This window comes from Phascolarctos cinereus, unplaced genomic scaffold, assembly GCF_003287225.1.
Source record: "Phascolarctos cinereus isolate Bilbo 61053 unplaced genomic scaffold, phaCin_HiC Scaffold_1;HRSCAF=81, whole genome shotgun sequence".
Taxonomy (NCBI): domain Eukaryota; kingdom Metazoa; phylum Chordata; class Mammalia; order Diprotodontia; family Phascolarctidae; genus Phascolarctos; species Phascolarctos cinereus.
The window spans coordinates 236,002,403-236,028,923 of record NW_027555514.1 but is presented as its reverse complement, the minus strand read 5'-3'; the positions used below and the strand labels follow the sequence as shown (position 1 = coordinate 236,028,923).

The 26,521-nt window shown below is 38.9% G+C and overlaps 1 protein-coding gene across 2 annotated transcripts in view; it reads left to right on the top strand.

Moving 5' to 3' along the window:
* PTPRB (protein tyrosine phosphatase receptor type B) overlaps positions 1-15,995 on the top strand; it is a 157,063-nt gene extending 141,068 nt beyond the window's left edge. For both annotated transcript variants that reach the window (XM_020990256.2, XM_020990257.2), the window contains 2 exons: positions 7,059-7,179; positions 9,714-15,995. In XM_020990256.2, the coding sequence (XP_020845915.1) occupies positions 7,059-7,179; positions 9,714-9,736 (144 nt within the window). In that variant the 3' untranslated portion in view covers positions 9,737-15,995. The remainder of the gene's footprint in view (positions 1-7,058; positions 7,180-9,713) is intronic.
* Positions 15,996-26,521: the final 10,526 nt, after the last annotated feature.

The window sequence follows — 26,521 nt, the reverse complement described above, 5'->3', positions numbered from 1 at the left end:
ACCTTTATCCTATCCTGTTTATTTTTAATATATCCTTCCAGAGTAATAATCCTGTCCTGGGTTTCATCCCACCAAGTGTCAGTGATAAATATGAGGCTAAGTTTTTCTTTCTTGCATGAGGTTTGTCAGTTTACCTTGGGTTTTTTACCAGGGGTCTTGTTGATGGCTCTCTTCTTGGTTTTTGTCTCCTGTAAATGCCTTGGCATCTCAACTGCCTTTCTTCTTCCTATGTTTTAGAGACACTTGAAGATATTTAGCTTGGATATACACTGAGTTTTCTCTTTCTCTCTTCCTTTTCAGTTGAAAGCCCTTTCAATTAGATTTGCAAGACTCCAGGCAAATACTTGTCAGCCTTTTCTAGGCACACTCCATCCCTGGCCTGTTATTCCTACATTTTAATCTGTGGTTCAGAAATCTAGATCCTATTCTCAGATGCTTCCTTCTTAATCAACTGATTACTTCCCAGACCTGACTTTTTCACCTGATCCTGTCTTTGATTGGTTACAGTAGTGGAAATTCCACCTGGGCTCCTACAGTCTTCAGTTTCCTGCCCTAGACTTTTAATCTAGAAAGCATTGCTAAAGATTACATTCTTACAGCATCATTTATTCCCACATGAATTACCAGAAATAGAAAGCAGTCATCTGGTTTGACAAACATTGGAAGGTTCTTTATCACATCCTAGATTCCTGCCCTGAGAATACAGTCAGCCTCTAATGGGAATGGCTCATGTCCTATCTTCCCTCCAGTCACCTTTCTTTGTTATCCATTGTAACCAAGAGAAAATGTTGCCCAAACAAGAAGTAAATTTTCCATATATAGCAATCCATCCCTCTCTTCCATTTTTCTTGGCCCTTATGTCCATTCTAATTGAGAGGCATATGTAGAGGTAACAAGTTAAGAATGATATATAACGTTCATGGTTTGGGGAATTTAGGCTGATAACACTGTCCTCATCATGTTACTAAGAAATCACTATTGCTCTTCCAGTTAAGATGACAATGTGAAAGGTCATAAAGGAACCCAGTTCTCCCACACAAACTATAGCAAATATATGGAAAGGGACCCAGAGCGATAATAAAGAAAAAAATGAAAAAACAAAAGTAAGCTGTGATATCTAAAACAGCACAAAAATGAAACAAAACTTCCAGAAGCCAAGGGACTCCAGGAGAGTCATTATTGTGACTGGGGAGTTTCAAGGCAACTTGTGCTCATATAATAGGGATCCTGCAGCCAAATCCTAGCCCAGTCTCTTGAAATAGAAGCATTAGGACAGAGCACAGGTCACTGTGCAGGGAGATAAGGTCCCAGCCACACGCTCCTTAGGGTACTAAGAGGCCAACTCAGGGGTGGAAATCCATGTCAGGGGCCTTGGAGGATTTCTCTAGCATGATCTCCATTATACCACAAAGGCCAATCAAAGTCCCAGAGCAAGGGCTCAAAAAGCTCACAATTAGAGGTTGTGGAAGAAGAGAAACCAAGGCTAATTGAGGCTGACCCTCCAATGGACAACTAGGAACCTGGAAAAAAAAACGGATGTCAGGGATTGATGTGGAAGGTGAGGTCTAATGCCAGCCACCCCAGTGACTTTGGCATTTAGGTAACAGAGAGTACCCAATCAATCCAAAATTGCCAGAGGGCACCAGCTTCACACAAAGTCCCAATCCAGGCCCTAAGGCTAGAAGTAGGAATAAAGAGAATACATTAACATTGAAGAAGTGACTTGATTTAAGAGAAATCTAAAAGGAATAATCCAGATTAAGACAGTAAATTTGCAACTACAAATAAAACCTCAGAGAGGAAAACAAACAAACAAACAAGCAAACAAAAAATGGCTTAGCCACAAGCTCTATGAAAATAACTAGAAGAAATAAAGCAGAAGTAGAAAGTGAAATAATAAATGGAATTATAATTCAAAAGGGGAAATAATTGAAAGAAGAATAAATAGCTTGCTTAGAACAGAAGATAGAAAAACTTACCTAACTCATTGACTCCCTTGAAAAATAGAATAGAGCAAATAGAACTCCTTATAAAATGACAAGAAATATTAAAACAGCTGGAAAAAGGTCAAGAAGAGGTAAATTAAGAATCATCAAACTCCCTGAAAACCAAAACTGAATTTTTTTAAAAAGTCTGGACACTATATTTCAAGAAATAATAAAACTGCCCAGATCTAATATGACCAGAGGGCTCAGTGAAGATAGGAAAAAAAAAATCCACTGATATCCCTCTGAAGGAAACCCCAAACTGAAAATCCCCGAGAATATTGCTGCCCACCTCCAAAGCATCCAAGTCAAAGAATAAGCAAGTCTGCATCAAAAACCCATACCTGGGTACATTATTTATGTAAAAAAAAAACCCTCAGTCTATAAGAAAGAGTTCCAATGCCAAGGAATGTGTCAAGATCATACAACAAAATGTTGGAAAAGAAGAGAAAGTCTTAGAATGTACTCTTCCAGAAGTCGAAAGATAAAGGTTCACAACCAAGAATAACCTTACTCTAGAAAACTGAATATAAATCTACATGGGATGGAGGGAGGGGATAGAAGGAAGGGAACTTTAAGAGAATAAAAGACTTTCAAGCATTCCTAATGAAAAGAGCACAACTGAACAGGAACTTTGGGAAACAGAGATGTCAAGAAAAACCAAAAAAGGTAAAGAGGTTTAAGCAAATAGAAGTGTCTAAAGGATGATGAAGTCCTTATATTCTGATGGGGGGAGGGGTAGGAAGAGTCAATTATCCCTTCAAAAAAAGAAGAGAGAGGGACTTACAAATATTATCTCATTTGATTCTTACAACATCCTCCAAAGTAGGTGCTATTTGGGGTTTTCTTGACAAAGATACTGGAGTAGTTTCCCATTTTCGACTCCAGCTTTTTTTTACAGATGAGGAAATGGAGGCAGACAGGGTTTAGTGACTTGCCACTAAGTGTCTGAGGCCAGATTTGAACTCAGGAAGATGAATCTTCCTGACTCCAGGCCTAGCACTCTATCCACTGTGCCACCTAGCTGCCCATATTCCTACTATTCCTCCTCCTTTATGAAAGGTATATATTGATGGGCAATAAAGTTACCAGCCTCATTCACAGGTGACTTTGGTAGTCCCAGAGTAACTTAATTTCCTATATAAAATTTAAAATGAGTCATCTTTTTTTTTTAAAAAAAAAAGTCATTCTGTAACTTCAAGATTGGGGGTGGGGGTCGGGTGGGGAAGAGCTTCTCAAATTAGCAACAGGAGGCTGTCATATGCTAGAAACTGTTCTCTGTGAAATTCCCTCCTCTAATTTCTAGGCAGAGGGGGGAGTGAAGCACGCACCCATCAGAGGCGAAAAGTGATTTGGAAGAGGAAATGCATGGTGTTATAATTAAAATTAATGCATATGACTTTGTGAATGATTCGTTAGAAAAACATCCTGAGCTAAGTATTGTACCGTGGTCTGACTTATGAAATAGCTAGGAAAGCGAGGCCTAACTTCCAGGCAGGAACCAAGCATAAAACCTTTGATGATATAGAGTCACCAAAGTTTATTCAATAACAGAATGACACGGTCAGGCCTGTGTGCTGGGAAAATCACTCTGGCAGCTCTTTGGAGAATGGATTGTAGCAGAGACAAGGTGAGACCCATAAGTCAATTCAGTCTATCAGGAGAACCATAATGTTTGACTAGTTAGTGGTTGGAAGAACACTGATATTCCTTGCTAAGAGCCATTAATAGAGGTACACACATTATTATCTTTAAAAAAAATTAACACAAATGTTAAAGATACTTAGATTTTTATCTAAACAGACCAATAACTCCAGTTCTCTGCCATTGGATTTTGTGTGCTATTAATAGAAATATGAAAGAGCTGAGTGTGTATCCTGGAAGGGGATTTTGCAACTTCTCATAATTCCAGTGGGTTTTCTATACTAACTGAGATATATGAGTCAAAGAACATTTTTTTTCAACTCCTATCAACATGACAGCACCAGAAGTACTTTAAGGTTGAGAATAGTGCTAGACTTGGCATCAGACACCTCAGTTTTCTCATTTTTTTTTTAAATTAGGAGATTGAACTGCATAATCTCAGAGTTCCTTTCCAGTTCTAAATCTATAACCTCACGAATGCATTTCAATAGGCACACCTCTCTCCATACAGAAAATGTTATCGTCAATGATCAGATAACTGGAAGGGCTTCCGAGGTCATCTAGCCCAGTCTCCTGATTTTGTAGATGAAACAGGCCCAGATGGGTTAACACACCTAGTTAGTGAAGGAGACTGGACCTCAGACTTCCTCCTACCCCGTCTTATTCTCTTTCTTTCCACTAAGATACATGACCTCTTCCCTGCTTTCTAGTTTCTGAGGCCATAGCAATCAACAGTAATAACGATAAAGCCTTGGTTAAGCATGTTCTCTACACCAGATGCTATGCTAAATGTAAGGCTACAGGTAGAAAAAAACAAAGGACAAAAAACTCAGTCTCTGCCCTCAAAAAGCTTTAATGGAGGAGACAATATGCAAACAGCTATGCACGTACAATATAAAGTGTTACCAGGAGGTAATCCAACAGGGGAGAGTGGGAGAGGTCTCTTGTAGGAGGTAGGACTTAGGGTGAATCTGGTATGAAGCCAGGGAAGGCAAGGGGTTGAAGTGGAAGTGAGGAGAGAAAGCGTTCTGGACGTGACCGGGGTAAGGGTGTGGGTGGGGGCAGCCAATGAAAAGGCACAGAGCTGGGGGATATAGAAGGCCAGTATTGTGGAGAAGGCCAATGTTGCTTAATCACAGAGTACGCGTGGAGGCCAGTAAAGTATAAGACTAGCAAGGTGGGAAAGAACCAGATTGTAAAGAGCTTTAAAAACCAAACAGAGGATTTCATATTTATCCTGGAAGTAATGAGCCACTGGAATTTACTGAATAGGGGGATGAAATGGTCAGGCCTGCATCTTAGGAAGATCAATTTCACAGCTGAGTGGAGGAGGGATACAGTGAGGTAGGACCTGAGTCAGGGATACCAAACCAGCAGGCTAGAGAAATAGTCCAGGAGTGGGGTGAGGAGGGCTTGCATGAGACTTGTGGCAATTTCAGAGAAGAGTGTGTACAGGAGACATGTTGTGAAGGTGGAATTGATAAGACTTGGCAACACATTGGATATGAGAAATAAGAAATGAGTTGAGGAGGACACCAAGGTGTTGAGCCTGGTTATCTAGAAAGACAGTGGTGTTCTTGATAATAGAAGAGAAGTTTAGAAGAGGGTAGGGGAGTAAAAATAATGCGTTCTGTTTTGGACACGTTTGGACATATCAGGAAGATACCTGAAGGGCATCCAGTTCAAGATATCTAAGAGGTGATTCAAAATTACCACTCAGGAAAGAGAGTAGGGCTAGATGGATCCTGGGCACCATCTGTGTACAGATGATAATTAAACCGTGGGGAGCAGATGAGATCACCTAGTGAGGTAATAGAGAGAAAGATGATAGTGTGTTAAAGGTGCTGAGGTAGACACTATATTTCCATAGCCATCAGTTCCATTTACAAAAAGCTATGTCATGAGGAGTTCCATCCTGTATGTTTCAACCTCTGGACAATAAGATAGTGTGTGGGTTAACCTAGACCAGAAATGTCAAATGCAGCCCACAACACTCCTGTTATTGTTCAGTCATGTCCGACTCTTCGTGACCCCAGTTGTGGTTTTCTTGGCAAAGATATTGGAGTAGTCTGCCATTTCCTTCTCCAGCTCATTTTACAGATGAGGAAGTGAGTTGCCCAAGGTCCCACAGCTAGTGTCTGAGGCCAGACCTGAACTCAGGAAGACTGGTTTTCCTATCCAACTCTGCCACCTAGCTGCCCTGCGACACTCCTGAGTATAGCCCAAACCAGATTCAAATGCAATTAGGGAATGTTTAACAAAATAGATAAAAACAAAATGCAACATAGGTAATGGTAATTCGTGGTTTTCTAAGTCAATATATGCCCTACAGTGATCCGTTTCTAATTGAGTTTGACACCACTGGTCTAAGGAGATAAAAAGACTACATTGGCTGTCTTAATGTAACAGGCGTCTATTTTCTGTGAAAATCTTTGGAGTAACTAAATGACCCCCCTCCTCTTAATCTGTGATTCTTATGTTTGGGTTTTGTTTCTTTTTTTCTCATTTCCAAATTTATGTATGTCTATGTCTATATATACGTATATATGTGTATATATATACATATATACACACACACACACACACATATATATATATGTATATATATATATGTATGTATGTATAGTCTGAACTAAGGTTCAAGATACAGAGATAAGCCAATTCTCCACAAGGAAAGGGGAGCTCTGTAGAAACAAAGTGTTCTAGGATGGTATTCAACCACTCAGTAAGGGAATTAAAAGAGAACTCTAGAAACAGAACTGGAATTCTGTGCTCTACATCCCATTTCAATAATAATAATAATAATAACATTTAGGAGCAGCTAGGTGGTGCAGTGGATACAGCACCAGCCCTGTAGTCAAGAGGACCTGATTTCAAATCCAGCCTCAGACACTTACTTACTCAGTGACCCTGGGTGAGTTGCTTAACTCCAATTGCCTCCAAAATAATAATCAATAATAATAGCATTTATATAAAGCACTTTAAGGTTTACAAAGCACTTTCACAAATATCTCATTTGATGCTCAAAATCTCCTTTGGAGATAGGTGCTATTATTTATTATTACAACTTTATAGATGAGGAAACTGAGGCAGAAGGTAAGTGACTTACCAAGGATCATACAGCTAATAAAGTATTTGAGGCCTGATTTGAACTCAGATCTTCCTACCTATACTCTATTGCCTGTGCCACCTAGCTGTTTCTTTGCTTTGAGGTGAAGCCTAAATGAAATTCCCTCCTGTTTTAACTGAAGGTTGCTTATTTCAAAATCAATAGTGTCAAGAAGCATCATCTGCTCTAGGTATGCTGGAAGAACTAATGATCTGATTTGCCAACCACAAAGAGTTCTGTCATTGTTTTCTGAGAATTTTATCTGTTTCTTCGAGTTTGGCCCCATCTTTGACATGTTTCCTTTTTTTTTTCTTTTACAGTGCCAGTATGTGTATTTACATCAATGTGTGAGAGATGTCTTAAGAGCCAGGAAGCTTCGTAGTGAACAAGAAAACCCTTTATTTCCAATCTATGAAAATGTGAATCCAGAGTATCACAGAGGTAAGGTCCTAATTTCAAGGATTTTTCATGGCTTCCATTTCAAAGAGCCTTATCACTCTTGTGTCTCATGGGATGTAGATTTGGTATCCAGTTGATCTCACCCATCCCGTCCATTCATCTCATCTACATCCTCCACTAGTCAGAATCCATTCTCACATTTTCATCCCCTGTGACTTGTACAAATCCATCCTTCAGTCTTCCCCAAGATGTTCTACCCAACATACTAGAAAGCCATCATCTAAGAGATGAAGTCTTCACCTTTTTGTGTGTGATGCGACCCTTTGGCAGTCTAGTGAAGCCTATGGACTCTTCTCAGAATAACATTTTTAAATGATTAAAGGAAATGCTAAATTCCAGTAAAAAGGTTAGTGAAAACAATGTATTTGGGAAATCTATCCATGTATCCCAAGTTAAGAAGGCCTGATCTAGGTCTTTTAACATATTGTAGGTTGCAACAAGATTCCCATCTGGTATCCTTCATTCTTACTAAATGAGGAATCCATCTCATTTCCAGTCATACATTTCCATGATGTTATCTTTATGCATTTAGTGGAAATAGGGGTGGGGCTAAGGAATGGGCCTGTGATTTAATTGATACAGGAAACACTGAGGTGAGGAAATTCCCTCTACCAATGCAAGTCATCACTCTGTCAGCTATTTATAATCTTAGAGGACTGCCTAGCACTGAGAAATTAAATGTTTTGCCTAGGGTCACAGAGGCAATATGTGTCAAAGGAACTGAACCAAGGTCTTCTTGACTTTTGGTCCACAGCCCTACCCACTATAGCATCCCTAGGGCCACTGTCAAAATGAAGCTTTGTCTGAAAGGAAAGGGTGGCCACATAGCTTTCTCCCATTGACATTTTAATATAGCTTTCTTTAGTGAAGTCTAGAAAGGCAAAGAGCGCCCTTCCTTTAAGCTATTAGACACAGGGAGGGTACGTTTTTATTCATAGTAGGTGGGGGGAGATGTGGTTGTGAGAAACTATTTGCATCAATGGGAAACTGGAAGGGCCTGAACAGAGTCAAAGAGACAAGCAGTAGAGTATTGAGGAATAAAGAGAAGAGGATTTATAGTAAAGACAGGAGACACAGGGCAGGAGTTACAGGAGTGTGTGGGTCACACATTCTCTTTGTCTACATCACATATTTGTCCAAGGCCATGGTAGTATGGGATTTGGAAGTGTTCTTTCTTGAACTGGGATATGCTTGTAAAAAAAAAAAAGCTGTATTTCACAGAATGCAAAAAAAAAGTTTTATTGAAAAACTGTTTATAGAATTTCTTTTTAAATCAAACTATGTGCTCACTAATTTACAGATTAGTGTTGAAACTACACCATAATTTCTGATTGGCTTTCCAATGGCCATGACTCTGAATGTTTTCAATTTCTTCTCCATGCATTCCCTAACTCTCACACACATGTTACCCCATGTGGTTTTCCTGAGTGGCTGTATTCCTCCCACCAGGTAGCACCTTCTTCCCAACTTTCTGGTGGTTCAACAATTCAACAAATATTTGTTGTGCCTACTATGTGCCAGGCCCTGGGGACACAATGCCAGAAATGAAATAGTCCCTGCTCTCAAGGGCCTGAATTCTACTAAGGAGAATGAGCCTCCACAATTATCTGGACAGACAGACTCACAGTGCTCCACTACCCTGTTTTTTAAGCTTTTGAGACACAGCAGGAGCTTCAAGCATGTATACTCTATTATCATAATCTCTGAAGATCCACAGCCATAGTTGGCATCACTTTAGAACTTTAACAGAAAATTAAATAGTTAATGGTGTATAAAAAATATAAATGTACTAGGGGGACCTGTTATTTAAAGAAATCCCTTTGTAAATTAGAGCAGCCTTTTGAATTGCTGCTGCACTAAAACTGTGGGGATTCTCTGGGTTATACTAAAGATTTGCACTTTATATATACATGTATGTATATATGTTATCTCATTTGTACTTTATATATATATTATCTCATTTGCACTTTATATATATTATCTAATTTGTGCCATATATCTTTTGTACTTTATATGTATTTATATCTCGTTTGCACTTTATATATATCATTAACACTTTATATATTATTTGTACTTTATGTATATTTCTCATATGTATTTTATATATGTAAATATTATTTCATTTGCACTTATATATATCATCTCATTTGCACTGTGTGTATATATATAGTGTGTATGCGTATATATATTTAGGTACTACGATATTTTTAATCATTCCCATTTTACAGATGAAGCTCAGAGAGATTAAATGACTTATATGTGGTCATATGGCAAGTGCCAGAGGTAGAATTTAAACCAGGTCTTCCTGGCTCTAGGCCTAACCCTCTCTGGTTTCATCACACTGCTGCTCCAAAAGCCAGGCTGTAGAGGGAAATAGTACCTAGCTGCCAAGCATACTTGGCATTCACTAGTTCTATTCATCTTTTTTTTCTTAAACAGATTTTGATTTTCACGGGGAGAAAATAGCAAAGCTACCTGCTATCTACTCTAATGACAATTTGTCATCTTCTTTTCAGATGCTGTCTATTCAAGGCATTAAGAATGTAGCAGAGATCTCTTTGGATCAACCCCATTCACTGTGTGACTGTTTTTGTTAAACTCCATATCCTAGAGAGGTGCCAGATATTTCTGTTTATATTGTGTATAATTTATTAGTCGAGTAAATTTTAAAATAATCTATGTAATTTAAGTATAATAGTTATTATTGTACATAATTTGTATTTTGTGATATTCTTCTGTAAATATGTATTTTTCACAGTGTTTAATATTAAGCTTCAGATAATACTATTTTTCCATCCTAAAGTTTTTATAAATTGTTCTATATAAATGGTTTTAACCTGTATGACAGGATCATTGGTGGAATGTCTGTGTTGGCTTTTTCATTGTCCCTTAATATCCAGGGGCAATCTTGGGGGGGGGGGGAGTCCGTCACTTATTTGATAGTCAAAGAATTGGAAAAATCTCAGAGTGGATGGCAACCTACATTTGAGCCATCTGAATCCGAGTCTACATAATGAGAAATACCAGATGAGAAGATTAATCAAGCTGATGTGTTCCCAGCATCTTAACTACCAAATAGGAAACATCAGCAAAGCTCTTCCATCAGCTATGGCTCCCCTGGCCCTCACCAGTAATTCCCCAGTGGCCGCTTCAGTGTCTGTGTAAGGATAAAGCCACATTTACAGAGAGATTCTTAAAAAAAATACTGAAGACTTTTAATGGTTTCTGCTCTGAGCAAAAGCAGAATTCTACATACAAGGAAAAATACCAGCAATAAGCCATTTCCTGAAAACTCAGTGACCACAGTAGCATGAAAGAATAGTGTAGACACCACTGGGGGCTATTTCATCTTGTCAGTGTGTCTACACAAAAAGTGTGTGTATAAGGGGGTGACTAGTGACAGGCAGCCCCTTTTATCTATTACGTTCATGTTTGAATGTTTATATGTTTATAGTCCTCTGATTTGCAGGGAGTTATATTCCTGGAAAAGGTGCTTTAAATCAGAATGATGTCAATTTAATCTGATTTTCCCCTTGTAAACAATATTATAGTGGGGGAAGGGAGAAGAGAGGAAGAGGGTTATATTTGAGACCTAAGATCCAGTGCCAACTTTTCATAGAAATGACCACAAGTACCATATTTAATCTAAAATTCCAATCGACACTTGTGTGCCAAATGATGTATACCTTATGTACTGTTCAATACAAATGAAGCAGGGCAATACAGTAACAAATCACAAACTTGTATTTTGTAGGGTGAAATTATCTCTACATAATATACAAAGTCCTTATCTTAGTTTTCCATAATTCCTTCTTAGTTTTACTGCAACAAATCCCATAAAAGGAAGAAACACTTTTATCAAGATCATGACACCAATTTCCACCCCCCCCTTATCAATCTCTTTCTCTCTCTTTTTGTCTCTCTCCCTCCCTCTCTCTCTTTTCTCTCTGAGACTCTTTCTCTCCCTTCCTCCTTCCTTTTATTTTCTTTCTCTTTTTCTTTTTTTCTTTTTTCCTTTTTTTTTTTGGTTTGGGCAATGGGGGTTAAGTGACTTGCCCAGGATCACACAACTAGTAAGTGTTATATGTCTGAGGCTGGCTTTGAACTCAGGTCCTCCTGAATCCAGGGCCAGTTCTCTATTCACTGCACCACCTAGCTACCCCCTCCTCCCTCCTTTTCTATCCTTCCACCCCTCCCTCTCATTCAGTATGTGCGTGTCTCTGTCTTTCTCTGAAGAAAGGTGGGGTACTTTCTGCTCTAGTCGCAGATGTATTCATCTGTCCCTTGCCCTCTAGTTTGTCAATATCACCATGTGTATAATTGTCAAAGCACTCCAAGTGATGAGAAGGCTCCATTTATATAAATGGACACACAGCTAGAAAAAGTCTTCCACAGTAATTTGTAGTTCATGTCAGGGAACAAGTTGGCTACATTAGAAAGAGAAATCAGATAAATACCAGAAGGAATTAAAGGATTAAGGTTTATGGGTTATGGAGATTTCACAATTCACCTTTAATTGGCCTACATTCAAGGCTGCATTATATTGTGACACTGTGTCAGGACAATGAGAAACAAGAAAGAAAGAAAGTGTGAGTATATGAGAGTAAATGAAAGATACAGAGGAACAGGAAACAAACAAGTGTATTCAGGGTTTCATAAAGTAGATGGTTTTGAGCTGCTAAGTGTTGTTGAATCATTTCAGTCGTGTGCAACTATTCATGACCCCATTTGAGGTTTTCCTGGCAGAGATATTGGAGTGGTTTGCCATTTCCTTCTCCAGTTCATTTTACAGATGAGGAAACTGAGGCAAATGAGATTAAGTGATTTACCCAGGGTCACATAGTTAGTAAGTATCTAAGGCTGGATTTGAACTCAGGAAGATGAGTTTTCTTGACTTTAGTCCTGGCATTCTAACTGTTTACCCATCTTTGAAAAGTTATAATCTGGACTCTTAAGCTAATGGTTTGTTTTGTTTTGTTTTGTTTTGTTTTGTTTTTTAGTGCAGGCTTGGGATTTAATCTTGGTAGGAAACTCCTTGTGTGTACTCCCTTCATTTATGCAGATCCTCAATTTCATCTGTAACCTTCTAATTTTAGAAAATTTCCTCCAGAACTAAGAGTTTAAAGTGATTTGCCCAGCGTCACATAGGTATCTGTCAGAGGTAGGTCTTCCTGGCTCTTCCTTCCATTATGCTATGGTGCCTCCAATCTAATATTGCTTTTTCTAAAATACATTAATGCATGGAAAGACAATGCATTTTCTTCTATAAATGGAATGTTCCAATTAACATGAAGAATCCATCACATTTAAAATAAAGTTTTTCAATTAAGTTTGAGAGAGTGAAACAGCTTACTAGTCTTATATATATGATTCAGTCTGATATAGCTACAGCCTGATAAAGTCCAGAACCCTGAGAAGCCTGCTATTTGCTTAACATCAAGTCATTTGAGCCTGGGGAAGAAGTATAAACAAAGAATTAAAGTCATATAGCTCCCCTCCATCCCCAGTCTGTGATGGCAAATAAAGCTCAGATGTTGAGCAAGATCTGAGAGGTAGAAAGAGAGAGTTGTGATAACTGAAGACAGGAAAAATGAGCTCTTTTAGTCTGGTCCATTAAAAAAAAAATAGCTTCCTCCAATACACCTGTCTAATTTTAAATTTCCCTAGCAACAAATACTTTGCTACTCCCCTGAAGATACTAAATATATCCTGTAGTTGATCTATTTTGTAAAAAAAAAAAGTGTTTCCTTGATAGCCCAATTTTATGTATTTTCATTAAGGCTCATTATGTGCTTATCATAGTAAGTGATCCATTGCTTCTCTTGGTATGCGTGCACCTGCCTGTTTATGCACTACTTGTAATCACTGTATCCTGGTGCTTTCCAGCTAACAAATGTTAGGAGACTATCATAAGGAATCTTAGTAATCATTTATCCAACCTATAATTGGCTCCTTTAACTTCTCATTCAATCAAAACTCTTATTTCTCACTTTATCATCTGGTTGTACTTCTCTGGATGGTGGCCAATATTCAATGTCATCAGTCTACGGCAAGGGGTTCTTAACTCTTTTCTGACAATCTGGAGAAGCCTTGGGACTGCTTCTCAGAATAATGTTTATAAATATGTAAAATAGAATGCATAGAATTGCAAAGAAAATCAATTCTATTGAACCACAGTTCTCAAAATATTTTTAAAACAAATTCATGGACCCCCTGAAATCTACCAATGGCTCCCTGGGAGAAGATTTGTAGACTCCATATTACAAACCTCTCATACAGGCCTTTGAATACTCCTTGCCAACAAACATGAAATGACTTACCCATGGTTGTAACAAATGCCTCAAGATTCTTCTTAGAGATCTTAAATACATATTCTAATTGATCTGTCTGTTAAAGTAAGCATCAAGGGTAGGATCTGAAACTGGATCCTCTGACTCCAGAGCTAGACATTGAAATTAAGCACACAGATTTAGGGATACTTCATCAATGAGTTATCGATATTCATGACCCACCCTCCAGAAATGGAAGGACCTGATCTAATGAGAAAGTCTTAATCAATTCCTTAAAAAAAAACTGTTTTAGTGTTTTCAGGCACCCTCTTTAGTTTAACAGATAAGACTTAGTTGCATGAAGCAACTGTGCCTTCTTAAAGGGAGCACTTTTCTCATAGATCAAAGGTCCAGGCTTCCTCTCTAAAATGGATATCAAATGTTCTGGAAAAGTCACATGTGGCGATATTCTGGTCCCATATCAAAAGTACTTCCTGGTGCCATCTATTATAAGGTAGCAAAGACTTTTGAAAAGCAGTGTCATCACTAACTAGAGTATGTAAGCAGAGAAAACAATATTCCTTTCATCAGTCAAGATGCTCTTCAAAAACATTTCACCTATTTCTATTAAAAGACACTCCCTCTTCCCTTATTATTATGGATAAGGATAGGGACTTGGACTGTGATTTCATTGGTATAGGGAACTCCCAGGGGAGGCACACCCTCTACCAATGCAGTTTGGCACCTTCTCTGCAACTTAAAGTGTTAGGAAGTTGACTAGCTAAACCTATACATGGCTATCATTTTTTTTAACTGAATATTAGATTGTGCACTCCTGAAACAGGAACTCTATTTTATTTATCTTTGCATCTCTCGCAGGGTATTCTATGTCATCAATGCCTAACAAATGTTTGCTGAATGAATCAGTGGGTGGATAGATGAATAAAGTAGTTTAGCCAGTCAACAAATCAATTTGATCAAACAATTGGTTTGATTATTTTTTTTCTATCATATTGACCACTATTCAACTGAATTGATCTCTTGGCTTTGTCATGCTAAGTAGTCTTCAAAACCACTTGGCTATTTTCATAACTTTTGAATATAACTTTTAATGTAGCCTTAATTGTAGGAATCTATTCAGCTCTAAAAATGTTTCCAGCCAATTGAAATATTTCATTCTAAGATAACATACTTGGTTTGTAGGGAAACTCCAAAAAGAAAACAAAAGTCTTCAATATATTTTTGTTAAGATGATTTTATTTGGTGTGTGTACGTATGTATGTGTTTGCATACGTATTTGTATAGACACTCCCATTAAGTGAGGACAATGTTACTTAGTGCTCTTAAAAATAGCAATTTATGCAATAGAAATAAAAGGTCTATTGCCAGTTTTGCTGAATCTTTTTTTTATAACCCATATGCCAATGCTTTAGAAAGTCTTCCTATCACATAGAATTCTAAAATAAATTATGCAAAACAGAATAAGTCATACTGTGAACAATGTCAGACAAATGCAATTTCTGCTGCTGTGATTATTTATGTAGTTTAAACGTGATTGGCAAATCCTTCCTAGAATTGCCACAAGAAGGATTCATGATCCCCAATTCACGTTTTTAAATAGCATCTCTTAGGAATCACCATTCTCCCAATATAAACAAAGCTTTCTTTTACATTCTGATAGTGGTGGTGATGGGTATTCATGAATAGCTTACTGTGAAAAGCTTTGTGGCTTTGAGAGTTTCTATATCAGAGTTGGCCATATCCATCCATTCCATAAACTATTTTAAGAAAACCTTCAACAGATTATGCCAGCTAAAGAAGCACAGATCATCTCCTCCATCTCTAGTTTGCAAATTCCTCCTTGGAACAAAAAGGCACCAGTAGCCTTTAAGAGGGGGTAGGTGGGCAAAGTAAGAACCATGTTAGTGAAATTCCAAAAAGGTGTTTGGCCAAAACCATCACCTGAGGTATGTAGATTGTAAACAAAATGAAGGAAAACAGTGTTCTTTCACATGTTTTTTGTTTCCCCATAATAGTATCAAATCTGGTGCCTTGCATATAGTAGATGCTAAATGTATGCTTGTTGAATGAAAATGTCCACTGGGTATAGCTTTGGTATTCAGTGTACATTAACATTAAATCTCATGGATGTTTCTCAGGCTTTTCCTTGGCTTATTTGAAATGTAAATATACCCCATGAGTACATCAGGTGATTGAACTTAACATGTTCTATAATAGAGCACTTACTTTTTATAGCTTTTGAAACATCAGTCATTCTTATTTCTACAAATCTGGTAATTAAGAGTGGCCATAGACCCTACTATTTTCCTCATGTTATGTTATGTACTCTCCATGGTGTTTTTTTTTAACAAACTCTGTTTGAGCACAGAACTATATTAGTGCTGTTTATTTAAGTTACATATTTGTTAAGTATATTTTTATATTTGGTAACTGCAGTCGACAAAACTGTGAGTATATTTTATGCATTTTCTCAGTATATCAGGAATAAATCCATGGTTCATTAAAGAAGGTAGTCCTGTCTTCCATTCCCTTTTTACATCTTTCTGCATTATGGATTTGGGAAACCTTGTGGCTCAGGTGAAAGGTCAGAGGAGACTGATTTTTAAATGAGAACATCTTCAGAGAACATTAGCATCGCCAAGCACTGTTGCCTTAACCTTTAAACCTGTATGTGTGAAGCTGGATGCCTTGAGTAATGTGTATATGATAAAATCAGCCATGGGTGCTCTGCACATAGACTCCTTGTTTTTAGCTCATTAGTAGCCAAAATGCCATCTAGTATCGACAGGGCCTTGTCAGCTTCAGTGGCTTCCAATTCCAGGAGGGTCTTTCTGAACTGGACTTCTCTGTGCCTCCTGAAAGACACTTACACATCACTAGTAAAACCAGTGACATTTGGCAAAGAGCATCTGTGCTTATGTCCTGAACAATAATTTTGCCCTTTGCCTTTCTGTATTTCAGATAAAAGATTGGTGTCATTCTTCACAATGATCTCATTTCTCCATAATTTACTCAGGGGAGCCTTGACATTTGAAAAAAAAAATGATACTGAGTCTACACAACCAAACTTACTTGAAAATAAACATATTAAATTGAAATAATCTTTTTTAATTTTTTAAAGGCAAATTCTGGAAAATAGACAGTTATTGATCGATTCCAACCTTTGAATGTCAGCCAGGTGGTGCAGAGAATAGAGTGCTGGGCCCAGAGTCGGGAAAACTCATCTTCCTGAGCTCATAACTAGCCTCAGACACTTACCAGTTGTGTGACCCTGAGCAAGTCACTTCACCCTGTTTGCCTCAGTTTCCTCATCTGTAAAATGAGCTGGAGAAGGAAATGGTGACTCACTCCAGTATCTTTGTCAAGAAAACTCCAAATGGGGTCACAGAGAATCAGACATGACTGCAAATGACCAAAGAACAACAAAAACAGCAACTACCTTTTAACACAATTAGTTTGGGAAGCAGAGGCAGAAAGGAGGTGTTTGTTTTCAAAATAGCTGGGCAAGAAAAGAGGAAAGTTACACATTACATTTATTTGATACAGAAAAGTAAAGACAAGCTATACATGATGGAGTTTAGCAGTTTTATGTGCAATCTTCTTTTTCTATTCTACTTCATATCTGTTTATTTTATTTGGTGTTTGTTAAGTTCGGAATTAAAGAAATTTGAACCTAAAAATAGCTGGTTGACTGAATCTAAACTTTCCTTGAAAGGAGAAAAGATCACGTGAAATTTAAAGTGGTAAGATAGCAATAGCTCATGTTACTGTCCAGTCATTTTTTATGACCCCATTTGGGTCTTGGTGGGGGGGGGTAGTTTGGCAAAGATACCAGATTGGTTTGCCATTTCCTTCTCCAGTTCATTTTACAGATGAAGAAACTGAGACAAACAAGTATTAAGTGACTTCCCCAGAGTCACAAAGCTAGTAAGTATCTGAGGCTAGATTTGAACTCATGAAGATGAGTCTTCCTGACTCCAGGCCTGGTGTTCTATGCACTATGGCGCCACCTAGCTGCCCCACAAATGGCTCATATTTATATAATAGAAATATGGTAAGCGGTATGAGTATTAGTATCCCCATTGCAACAAGCTGCAGAATTCTAACTATAACCCATGTCTTTTAAACAGAAGTTTCCCTTAGTGTAGCAGGATCATAGGAACACAGACTTAGAGTTAGGAGTAACCTTAGAGGGTCATCTCATCTAACCCCCTCATTTTACAAACTGGAAAACTGACAATGCAAAGACGCAATAAAGTAACTTGCCTGAAATCCTGCAAGGAGAAAGTAGCTGAGTCGGGATTCAAACAAAGTCCTCTGACTCCAGACCTCACACTTTTTCCATTATTTCATGGGCGTTGGAATGTAAATAAATATTCTAGAGACATAACAAAGCACAAACGATGGGGAAACTGTTCAACAGAAGCAATACATACACTGGTTATCTCAGGCCTTGAGATACTCAGAGTGAAATGGAAAACTTGGCATTTTGTGTGGTTATTACTCAGTGTTTTAATTTTACATCTCATAATAGTGTAAGGTATTTCTCTCGCACAGTTTATATTTACTACATTTATATATGTGCATATATATAAACTATGCTTAATAAATTATATTTATCTACATTCATTTGACATGTTTTGTGTACCTAGTATGTGCAGGGGACTGTGCCAGTCACTAGAAAGAGGCAAAAAAAAGATGACATGGTCTTTGCCTTATGGAACTTACAGCCCAATATTACATAACACAGATTAGTCTAAGATGGTATTTTTATTTTTTAAATTTTATTTATTTATTCATTTTTAGTTTTCAACATTCACTTTTATAAGACTTTGGTTCTAAATTTTCCCCCTTCTTTCCCTCCCCCCTCCCCAAGAAAGCATGTAATCTGATTTTTTAAAATTATTTTTAAAATTTTTATTTATTTTAATTTTTAATTCATTTATTTATATTGTTTAGTTTTGAGATGGCATTTTAAAAAGCTCTTTTGTCTTAGCAAGTCATCATATTTTTATTAACTCTTTTTTTTTTCCTTTTTGGTGAGGCAGTCAGGGTTAAGTGACTTGTCCAGGGTCACACAGCTAGTGAGTGTCAAGTGTCTGAAGACAGATTTGAACTCAGGTCCTCCTGCCTCCAAGACCAAGGCTCTATCTTCAGACACCTAGCTGCCTCCTTATTAGCTCTTTAAATTAAGCATGGATGGTAAGCAGGAAAGCTGGTTATACCAGCTCCCCATTAATGGTGTTACCCTTGCCCCAGGTACATACATCCTTCTTCCCTAGGCACATCTACAATTCTCACTGCTCTGTGCCTGCTGCCGCTAGTCTAAACACAGGGATGAGAGGCTCCAGGCATCCTATATTTAGAGCTGTAGGGATTATAGGATTATAAAATCAGAGATTTATAGCTGAGAGGAACTTTAGAGGCCATTGAGCCCTCATTTTACAAATGAGAATAGGACTGCTAGATCTCTTTCCCGCAGGAGATCGAAGACAGAAAAGTTAAAACAAAAATATTTAAAGCAGTGCTTTTTGTTGTAGCAAAGAGCTGGAAACAAATTGGTGCATGGCTGAACAAATTTGTGATTTGTCAGTCGATAGATAGTAAATATTCATTGAGTGAGATAATATTTGTAAAGTGCTTAGTAGGAGCTTTACGAATGTGTATTCCCTCCTTCTACTTCTTTTTATGTGTTGATTTTCCCCGCTCAATGATGTTTTGCATTTTCCTGAGTTCTATATCTAGAATGTCCAGGTGGAACAGGGATTAGGCTGGTTCTGTTTGCCCTAAAGTGAAGGAAGGAAGGAAGGAAAGAAGGAAGGAAAGAAGGAAGGGAAGAAGGAAGGAAGGCAGAAGGAAGGAAGAAAGGAAGGAAGGAAGAAAGGAAAGAAGGAAGGCAGAAGGAAGGAAGAAAGGAAGGAAGGAAGGAAGGAAGGAAGGAAGGAAGGAAGGAAGGAAGGAAGGAAGGAAGGAAGGAAGGAAGGAAGGAAGGAAGGAAGGAAGGAAAGCATTTAAGTGCCTACCATATGGCAGACACCATGCTGAGCTCTTTACAAATATTATCTCATTTGATCCTCACACCAACTCTAGGAGGTAGGTGTTATTATTATTCTCATTTTTCAGATGAAGAAATCGAGGCATAGAGAGGTGAGATGATTTGCCCAGGTCACACAACTGGTAATCCACTAAATCCACCTGTCTGCAAGTGGATTTGAACTCAATTCTTCCTAACTCTAGGTTTTGAGTTCTATACACCATACCACCTAGCTGCCTCAAAATGCTGTTGTGAGGATCAAAAGAGATAATATAGAAAATACTTTGCAAATCTTAAAGTGCTATATAAATATCATTTTTGCTCTTGGCTTTTATATTAACTAGCCGGACTTGGACTTCACACTCTAGTCTCCTCCTCTGACACAACATTGCTACTCCACTCTTGGCCCCTGGCTTCTGAATAATGAATATTCACCATAAGATGCCCAATGTAAAGTTACCAGGATGCTGCCACCCTCTATCTTCATTCCATGGTCCTGTATTCCAGACTCCACCTCCTGCCTGACACACTGATCTTACCAGATTCCCACTTCGGATCGGCATGTGTTCTCTATTCCAGCTGAGCCTCAATACTTCTACTGCTGCTCTCACCAACTGTGTGCCATCCCCGAACCAGGCTTTCAACCTGTAGCAGCAGGAACAGTGATCAGATCCCCTCTAGTATTCCTGGAAAGTACATATCAATTAATTTTCCCATGATTCTGCTCACCATCCTTGTGACATCCCTGAATAGAACCCCCCTCCCCAGCCACCTTTTCAGTGTTTGTGTTGTCTTCTTCTATTAGAATGTAAACTCCTTAGTGGCAAATACTGTCTTGCTTTATTATTATTTGTATCCTCACCTGGCACTGATGAAGATGTAGAAAGTTCTAATTGATCCTTAAGCTTTGCCTTGGTGAGGCAGCAAGCAGCTTCAGGAATCTCTGATGTTTTAAGCATGATGGAATGCTTGCTTTTACTCTAGATACTTGACCTTGCTAATAAACAAAGACTAAATAATTAAAGGGAGTTCACACAGCTGCACCATCTTTGATGTCCCTTTCCTTTGATTATATTCTGCATCTGGTTTTTCTCTACAAGCTCTTAATTGTCCAAATTGATAGCTGTTGTTCTTTCTATAATGTATGATAACCTCAGTGTGAGTCTGGCTCCTTGGGGTAGAGAAGTCCAATCTAATAACAATAACACTAGTTAGCATTTATACAGAGCTTTAAGGTTTGCAAAGTCCTTTACAGATATTATCTCACTGGAGCCTTACAACAGCCCTGGCAGGTAGGTGCTATTATTACCCCCCCCCCATTTTTGTATGAGGAAACTAAGGAAGCCAGAAGTTAAGTGACTTCCTCAGGGTCACACAGCTGAATTTGAACTCAGGACTTCGTGACTCCAAGTCTGATGCTCTATCCGCTACATAACCTAGCTGCCTATCTAAATTTCAATCTCTGTCCCATCCTTATCCTTGTCTCCTGCAATTGCAGAATAAAGTCTCACTTGTTCCTGAGCTAATTTGCTTTAAAAAAAAAAAAATTTAACAGCACATGGTGCTTAATAATTTTTTTATTCATTCATTCATTTATCCATTCATTCATTTCCTGCTCCACCAAAATGTGAAGATGGTGTGACCTATGCCAATGAAGTATATGCAAATCTGAGTGCTCACAGGAAGGAAACGACAAATATTTAAAGTATTGAAGAAAATAAACCTTTTTTTTCATAAAACTCAGTTCTTGCCCCTCATGCTTAAGAATTTTTTTTTTTGGCTTGGGGTTTTTTGTTGTTTATTTTTATGTAGGGAGTATCATGGGTCAAAATGCTGCATTGCATCAGGAATGTGGTCTGGATAAGTGAAAGACAGTGACTTTGCCTCTTAGCTCACTTTTGGTTCTGGCTTAAATTTATTTTCGTGGTAAATTGAGAGGCTCTTGGGAATGTCTTACCCTAAGTTAATTGTATTAGAGCTCTATAATCTCAGCCCAGACAAACCCGGAAAAGAAAAGACTTCATCTTAGTCTGACCCACTTAAGTTGGCTTTTGTTATTTGAATGTGGTGGCTATGACTATCAAACTGCCCTTACCAGGGAGTTTCTAGCAACTGTTCTATAGCAGACTGAATTTAAAAAAGCCTGCAGGTGGCCCTGAAGAGATGAAGCCCAGAAGATGGTAGGTCTTAGCAAAGATAACCTGTCCAGCAGCCAGCATGTGACCATTAGTAACCCACATGCAGTAGTGCCTTGATAGGAAATCACCAGGTGCCCCAGCAGGACCAGCTCAGTAACCCACCCAGTGGAGATGCCACCTGGAAACGGCACAATGATATAACTAGAAGTAGATGATCTTGCAGCATCAGAGACATGAGTTGGTCTTCCATATATGTGCTCCTCAATGCATGATGACTGTGTATGCCCACTTTTTCTCCCTCATAATTTTGTGTATCTGTGGGAGAGTGTACACCTAGATTTATGGGAGGAATGTTCGATTGTGACCTCCTACTATGATATTTCATTAAATGCCTTTGCTTTGAATGGATTTTATCCTCTGGCAGTGAGGGGGAAAAATGCAAATAGATGAGTTGGTAGGGGGTAGCTTGTGAGGCATGGGTTTTGAGTGGATGAGGATGCAGAGTCCTTGAACCTATGGTAGCTTTTGTGGGGGGTACAGGTGCTAAATTTGGAGGGTTTAACTCTATCTGCAGTGTCCTAATTTGGATAGGAGGGAAATATACACGCATGCATGCATGTATGTATGTACATATGTGTATATATACATACATATATATATATATACGTATGTATATATATTATATATTTTTTTCAGGATGTGATTTGACAATAGTGTTCACGTGTGCACTCACATGGATAGCATATGGGTCTTTATTTTCAAGTCAGACCAGATGCTGTAAAAGAATGATTAAATTGTGTAAAGTTGCATTGAGGTGTTCTGTTTATCATCGTTATTGAACTGTTGTGGGAACACTGTGATTGGGCACTGGGTTTAGCAGCTTGCATGGATAGGCAGTTGTTAGGAGCTTGGTACTCCCTCACAGGAATTGACCTGTACCAAGCACTACTGGTTTCAGCAGCATCTTTTGAACTTACTGACAATAATATTGTCTAGGCTTTATAGTGTGCTGAGAATATATCAGGGGATATAAAGCACAGGGCAAGAAATACATATATGGAGAAATAGCAATGGAATTATGTACAATGCTGTTGTTGTTTTTCAGTCATTTAAGTCATGTCTGACTCTTCATGACCCCATTTGGGGTTTTGCGGAAAAGATACTAGAGTGGTTTGCCATTTCCATCTTTACAGAGGAGGAAACTGAGGCAAACAGGTTTTTGCCCAGGGTCTTGCCCAGAGTCATACAGCTACTAAGTGTCTGAGGCCAGATTTAAAATGAGGAAGATGAGTCTTCCTGACTCCAGGTCCAGCATCTATCCCCTGCACCACCTAGCTGCCCACATTGCCTAAAATGATGATATATTCTAACATTGCCAAAATATACAACTGTTAATGAGACTGCTTGACAATTAGTTGGCAAACCTAAAAACGTAAAAGGGATGATAATAGCCAGGAATTATCAAGCAAGTTCAAGTCCTTCCTGTTGAAAAAAAAAAAAAGGAAAGACTGAGGACAAAGTAAGGGACATGCTTACAGGCAGAAGAGATTCATAGCTTTTTTTGTGTCATGGACCCCTTGGGTGACAGTCTGACCAAGCCCATGTGCTCCTTCTCAGAAGAACATTTGCAAATGCATAAAATAAAATACATAAGATCACAAAGAAAACCAAATATATTGAAATACAATTGTTGAAATATTTTTTTTAAGTTCAACCCTTCATGACCCCATTTGGTGTTTTCTTGGTAAAGATACTGGAATGGTTTGTCATTTCCTTCTCCAGCTCATTTTATAGATGAAGAAACTGAGGTAGACAGTGTTAAATGACTTGCCCAAGGTGATACAGCCAAAGGTCAGATTTGAACTCGTGAAAGAGAGTCTCCCTGATTCCAGGCAGGGAACTCTATCCACTGTGGCACCTAGCTACCCAACAGCAACAGCAACCACATTAACACATTTAGATGTGAGCAAAAGGAATAGTGTCACTCCCCTCATCAAAGCAATACCCTGGTATATACTAGTATTGCCTTATGCAGACCTGAGCAAGCCCTTTGTACCTCATACTGATCCTAGCCTAGAAATCCTGAGAACACTTCTATACCAAGAGAGTGATGGTCCCCAGGAACCCATTGCATTTGCCCATAGCGAAATAGAAAGGCTCATTATCATATACATAGACCGGAGTTCTAGACTTTGAAGTCACTGAGGGACAAAGATTATGTGCCCAAAGCTAACAGGAATGTTCAGACAAACAATGATGTACTGGTCTATGTTCTGATGAGGGCCGTGTTGGATTCTGCCTGCCAGAGCTGAAGAGTAGCACTGGCCAACTCGGAACCTGGAGCGTAATCTATCGACCAGGGAAGACTCGATGCGGAAGCAGATGCTCTATGACAGAAGCCATGTGAGTTCGTAATTAAGGTGATGCCCTCTCCCCCCCCGAAGGAACAAGGTTGTGATCTCCATGGAGCTGAGAGTCTGGGACTCCTGGCAGAGGTTGTACCTTTACGGATATGATACTTGGTTGTCTTGAATTAATGATCTTTACTTCAGTTGCTATTACCTGTCAGTGGGAATAGTTTCATGGTGAAGGGCTATAAGAAATAATACAAGATAGGGGTGGGGAACCTGTGGCCTGTAGGCCACATGTGGCCCTCTAGGTCCTCAAGTGCAGCCCCTGGACTGAACCTTCGGAAGTTTGGATTCAGTCAAGGGGCTACACTTAAGAACCTAGAAGGCCACAAGTTCCCCACCCCTGAAGATATGAAATGAGACAGTAACCTTCGGGAGTTGAGTTTCGGTCCCTAGAGATCATCATATTGTTGAGACAATGGCAGAAAATGGAGCTATGTGGCAGAGGGCTGTATCGGTATCTGATCCCACACAAGTTAATAGTGCTTTCCCAGTAGAATGTAAGTTCCTGGCGGGCAGGACCTTGTATTTGGTATACCCAGCACTGAGTATAATCTTCTACTGCATACACATTATGTGAATGGAGGAACGAGCATTCATTAAGCATTTACTGTGTGCCAAGTGCTGTAACAGATGTGGGGGACACAAACAGCAAAGGGAGACACTCGTTACCCTCAAGGACCTCACCTTCTAATTGGGCAAACAATACATGTAGTGGATCCCAACAGGAGCCTCTTTAAATTGGGAAGTCCTAGGGATGAGGGCAAAGGGGGAGGGGAGGTGAAGATGCCTTTTCCAATAACAATGGCAGTATTAATTACAGATCCCAAAGGAAGAGGTGGAAGGGATGAGAGGTAGTGAGAAGATAATTGGAGAGGAATGTGAAGTATGATTGGGCCCAGCTAGATAGGATGGTTCATGTGAGTTTGTACTCATTCACTCACCAACCAGAATAGTACATGGACTAGTTGTGGGGGGTAGGGGTAGCATGCACCAAAGCTCAATGGGTTAAGCCCCTCCAGGACATTTTCTTTGTAGATCTGGCATACCGGATGGTTCAGTAGCCAGGAAGAGAGCAAGGAGATAATTGGAGCAGAAACACAGGAAGGGGATGCAGGGTTTTGGGGGACATTGGGAGTAGGTTTAGAAGGAAGATGAGATCAAATTTTGATATTTTAACTCTAAGAACCAGTTGAGATATTCACTAGGCATCTATAAATAATCTGGAACTTAAGGGACAGGATGGAATAGTGTAGATTTAGGACATATCCAGAAAATGTTTATAAAGTCATTTCAGTGGATGAAATTAATGGTAAAGAAAGCTTGGAGAGAAGAGGGCTAAGGCGAGAAGAGCATTAGGGAACAGCCAAATAGATCGAGGTAAATCTGTGAGAACACAGTCAGAGGGGAGCCAAAAAAAGGAAAAGTAAGAAAGGAGCAGTCAGAGAAGTAGAAGAATAAAGATAGAGGGACAATATCAAGGAAGCCAAGGATGATAAAAATGTCAAGAACTTTCAAGAAGTTCAGAGCAAAAATGAGTAGGATCATAGAGCCATCAAGTAAGAGCTGGAGAAGAACCCATGTGTCATCCAGAGCAACCCCCTCACTTTCCCAATGAGGAAACTGAGGCCCAGAGAGGTTAAGGGACTTGTCCAAGGTCATACAGGTAGCTGATTCTTTTGGCTCCAAATGCAATGATCTTTCTACTTCCATATGCTGTGGTAGGCACTTAATCAATACTTAATTGACTGATTAATACCCAAGACATTTTTGCTCTATGACCATGACAGTCCCACATTGTGAGTCTGGACACTTAGGTCAAGAGAGGATACTTGAGTTAGTAAGAAACAAATCTGTCTAGCTCAAAATGGCATCTGATGTCTAGAAGAAGTGTGAGACTAGGGCCTGATGCATTCAAAGGGAAGTGTTGCCAAAGCACGCAGCACACTTGGAATTTAGGCCCCAGCAAGGAGCTGGAGATCGTGTCTCTAATTTTTTTTTTTTTTTTTCATATCGGAAGGAGAAAAGAAACAAGAAAAACAATACGTGACAGTATATGCAATCAGCTACGCCCAACTAGGAACCAAAACTTTTCTGTAGTTGAGAAGGTGTTGTGGGACAAATCTGTTTATTCAAATAACTCCCCTGCAAGACTCCACCTGGATCAAGGTAAAGATTTTGAAAACAAACACTTAAGGTGAATTGGGCTTTGATAGCAATAAAAGAAGTCTAGAACATGCCTTTCCCACCCTCTGGGAGATGCACTTCCAGAGTCAGATGCTATTGAATAGGCAGACAGTTTGCTATAGTGAAAAGGCCACTGGTTTTGGAGTCAGAGGACCCGGGTTCAGATCCTGGCATTGCCACTTATGTGACTTTGGAAAAGTCACTTCACTCTTCGGCCTCGGTTTCCTCAATTTTACATTTCCTGTACAATGATCAGGTTAGACT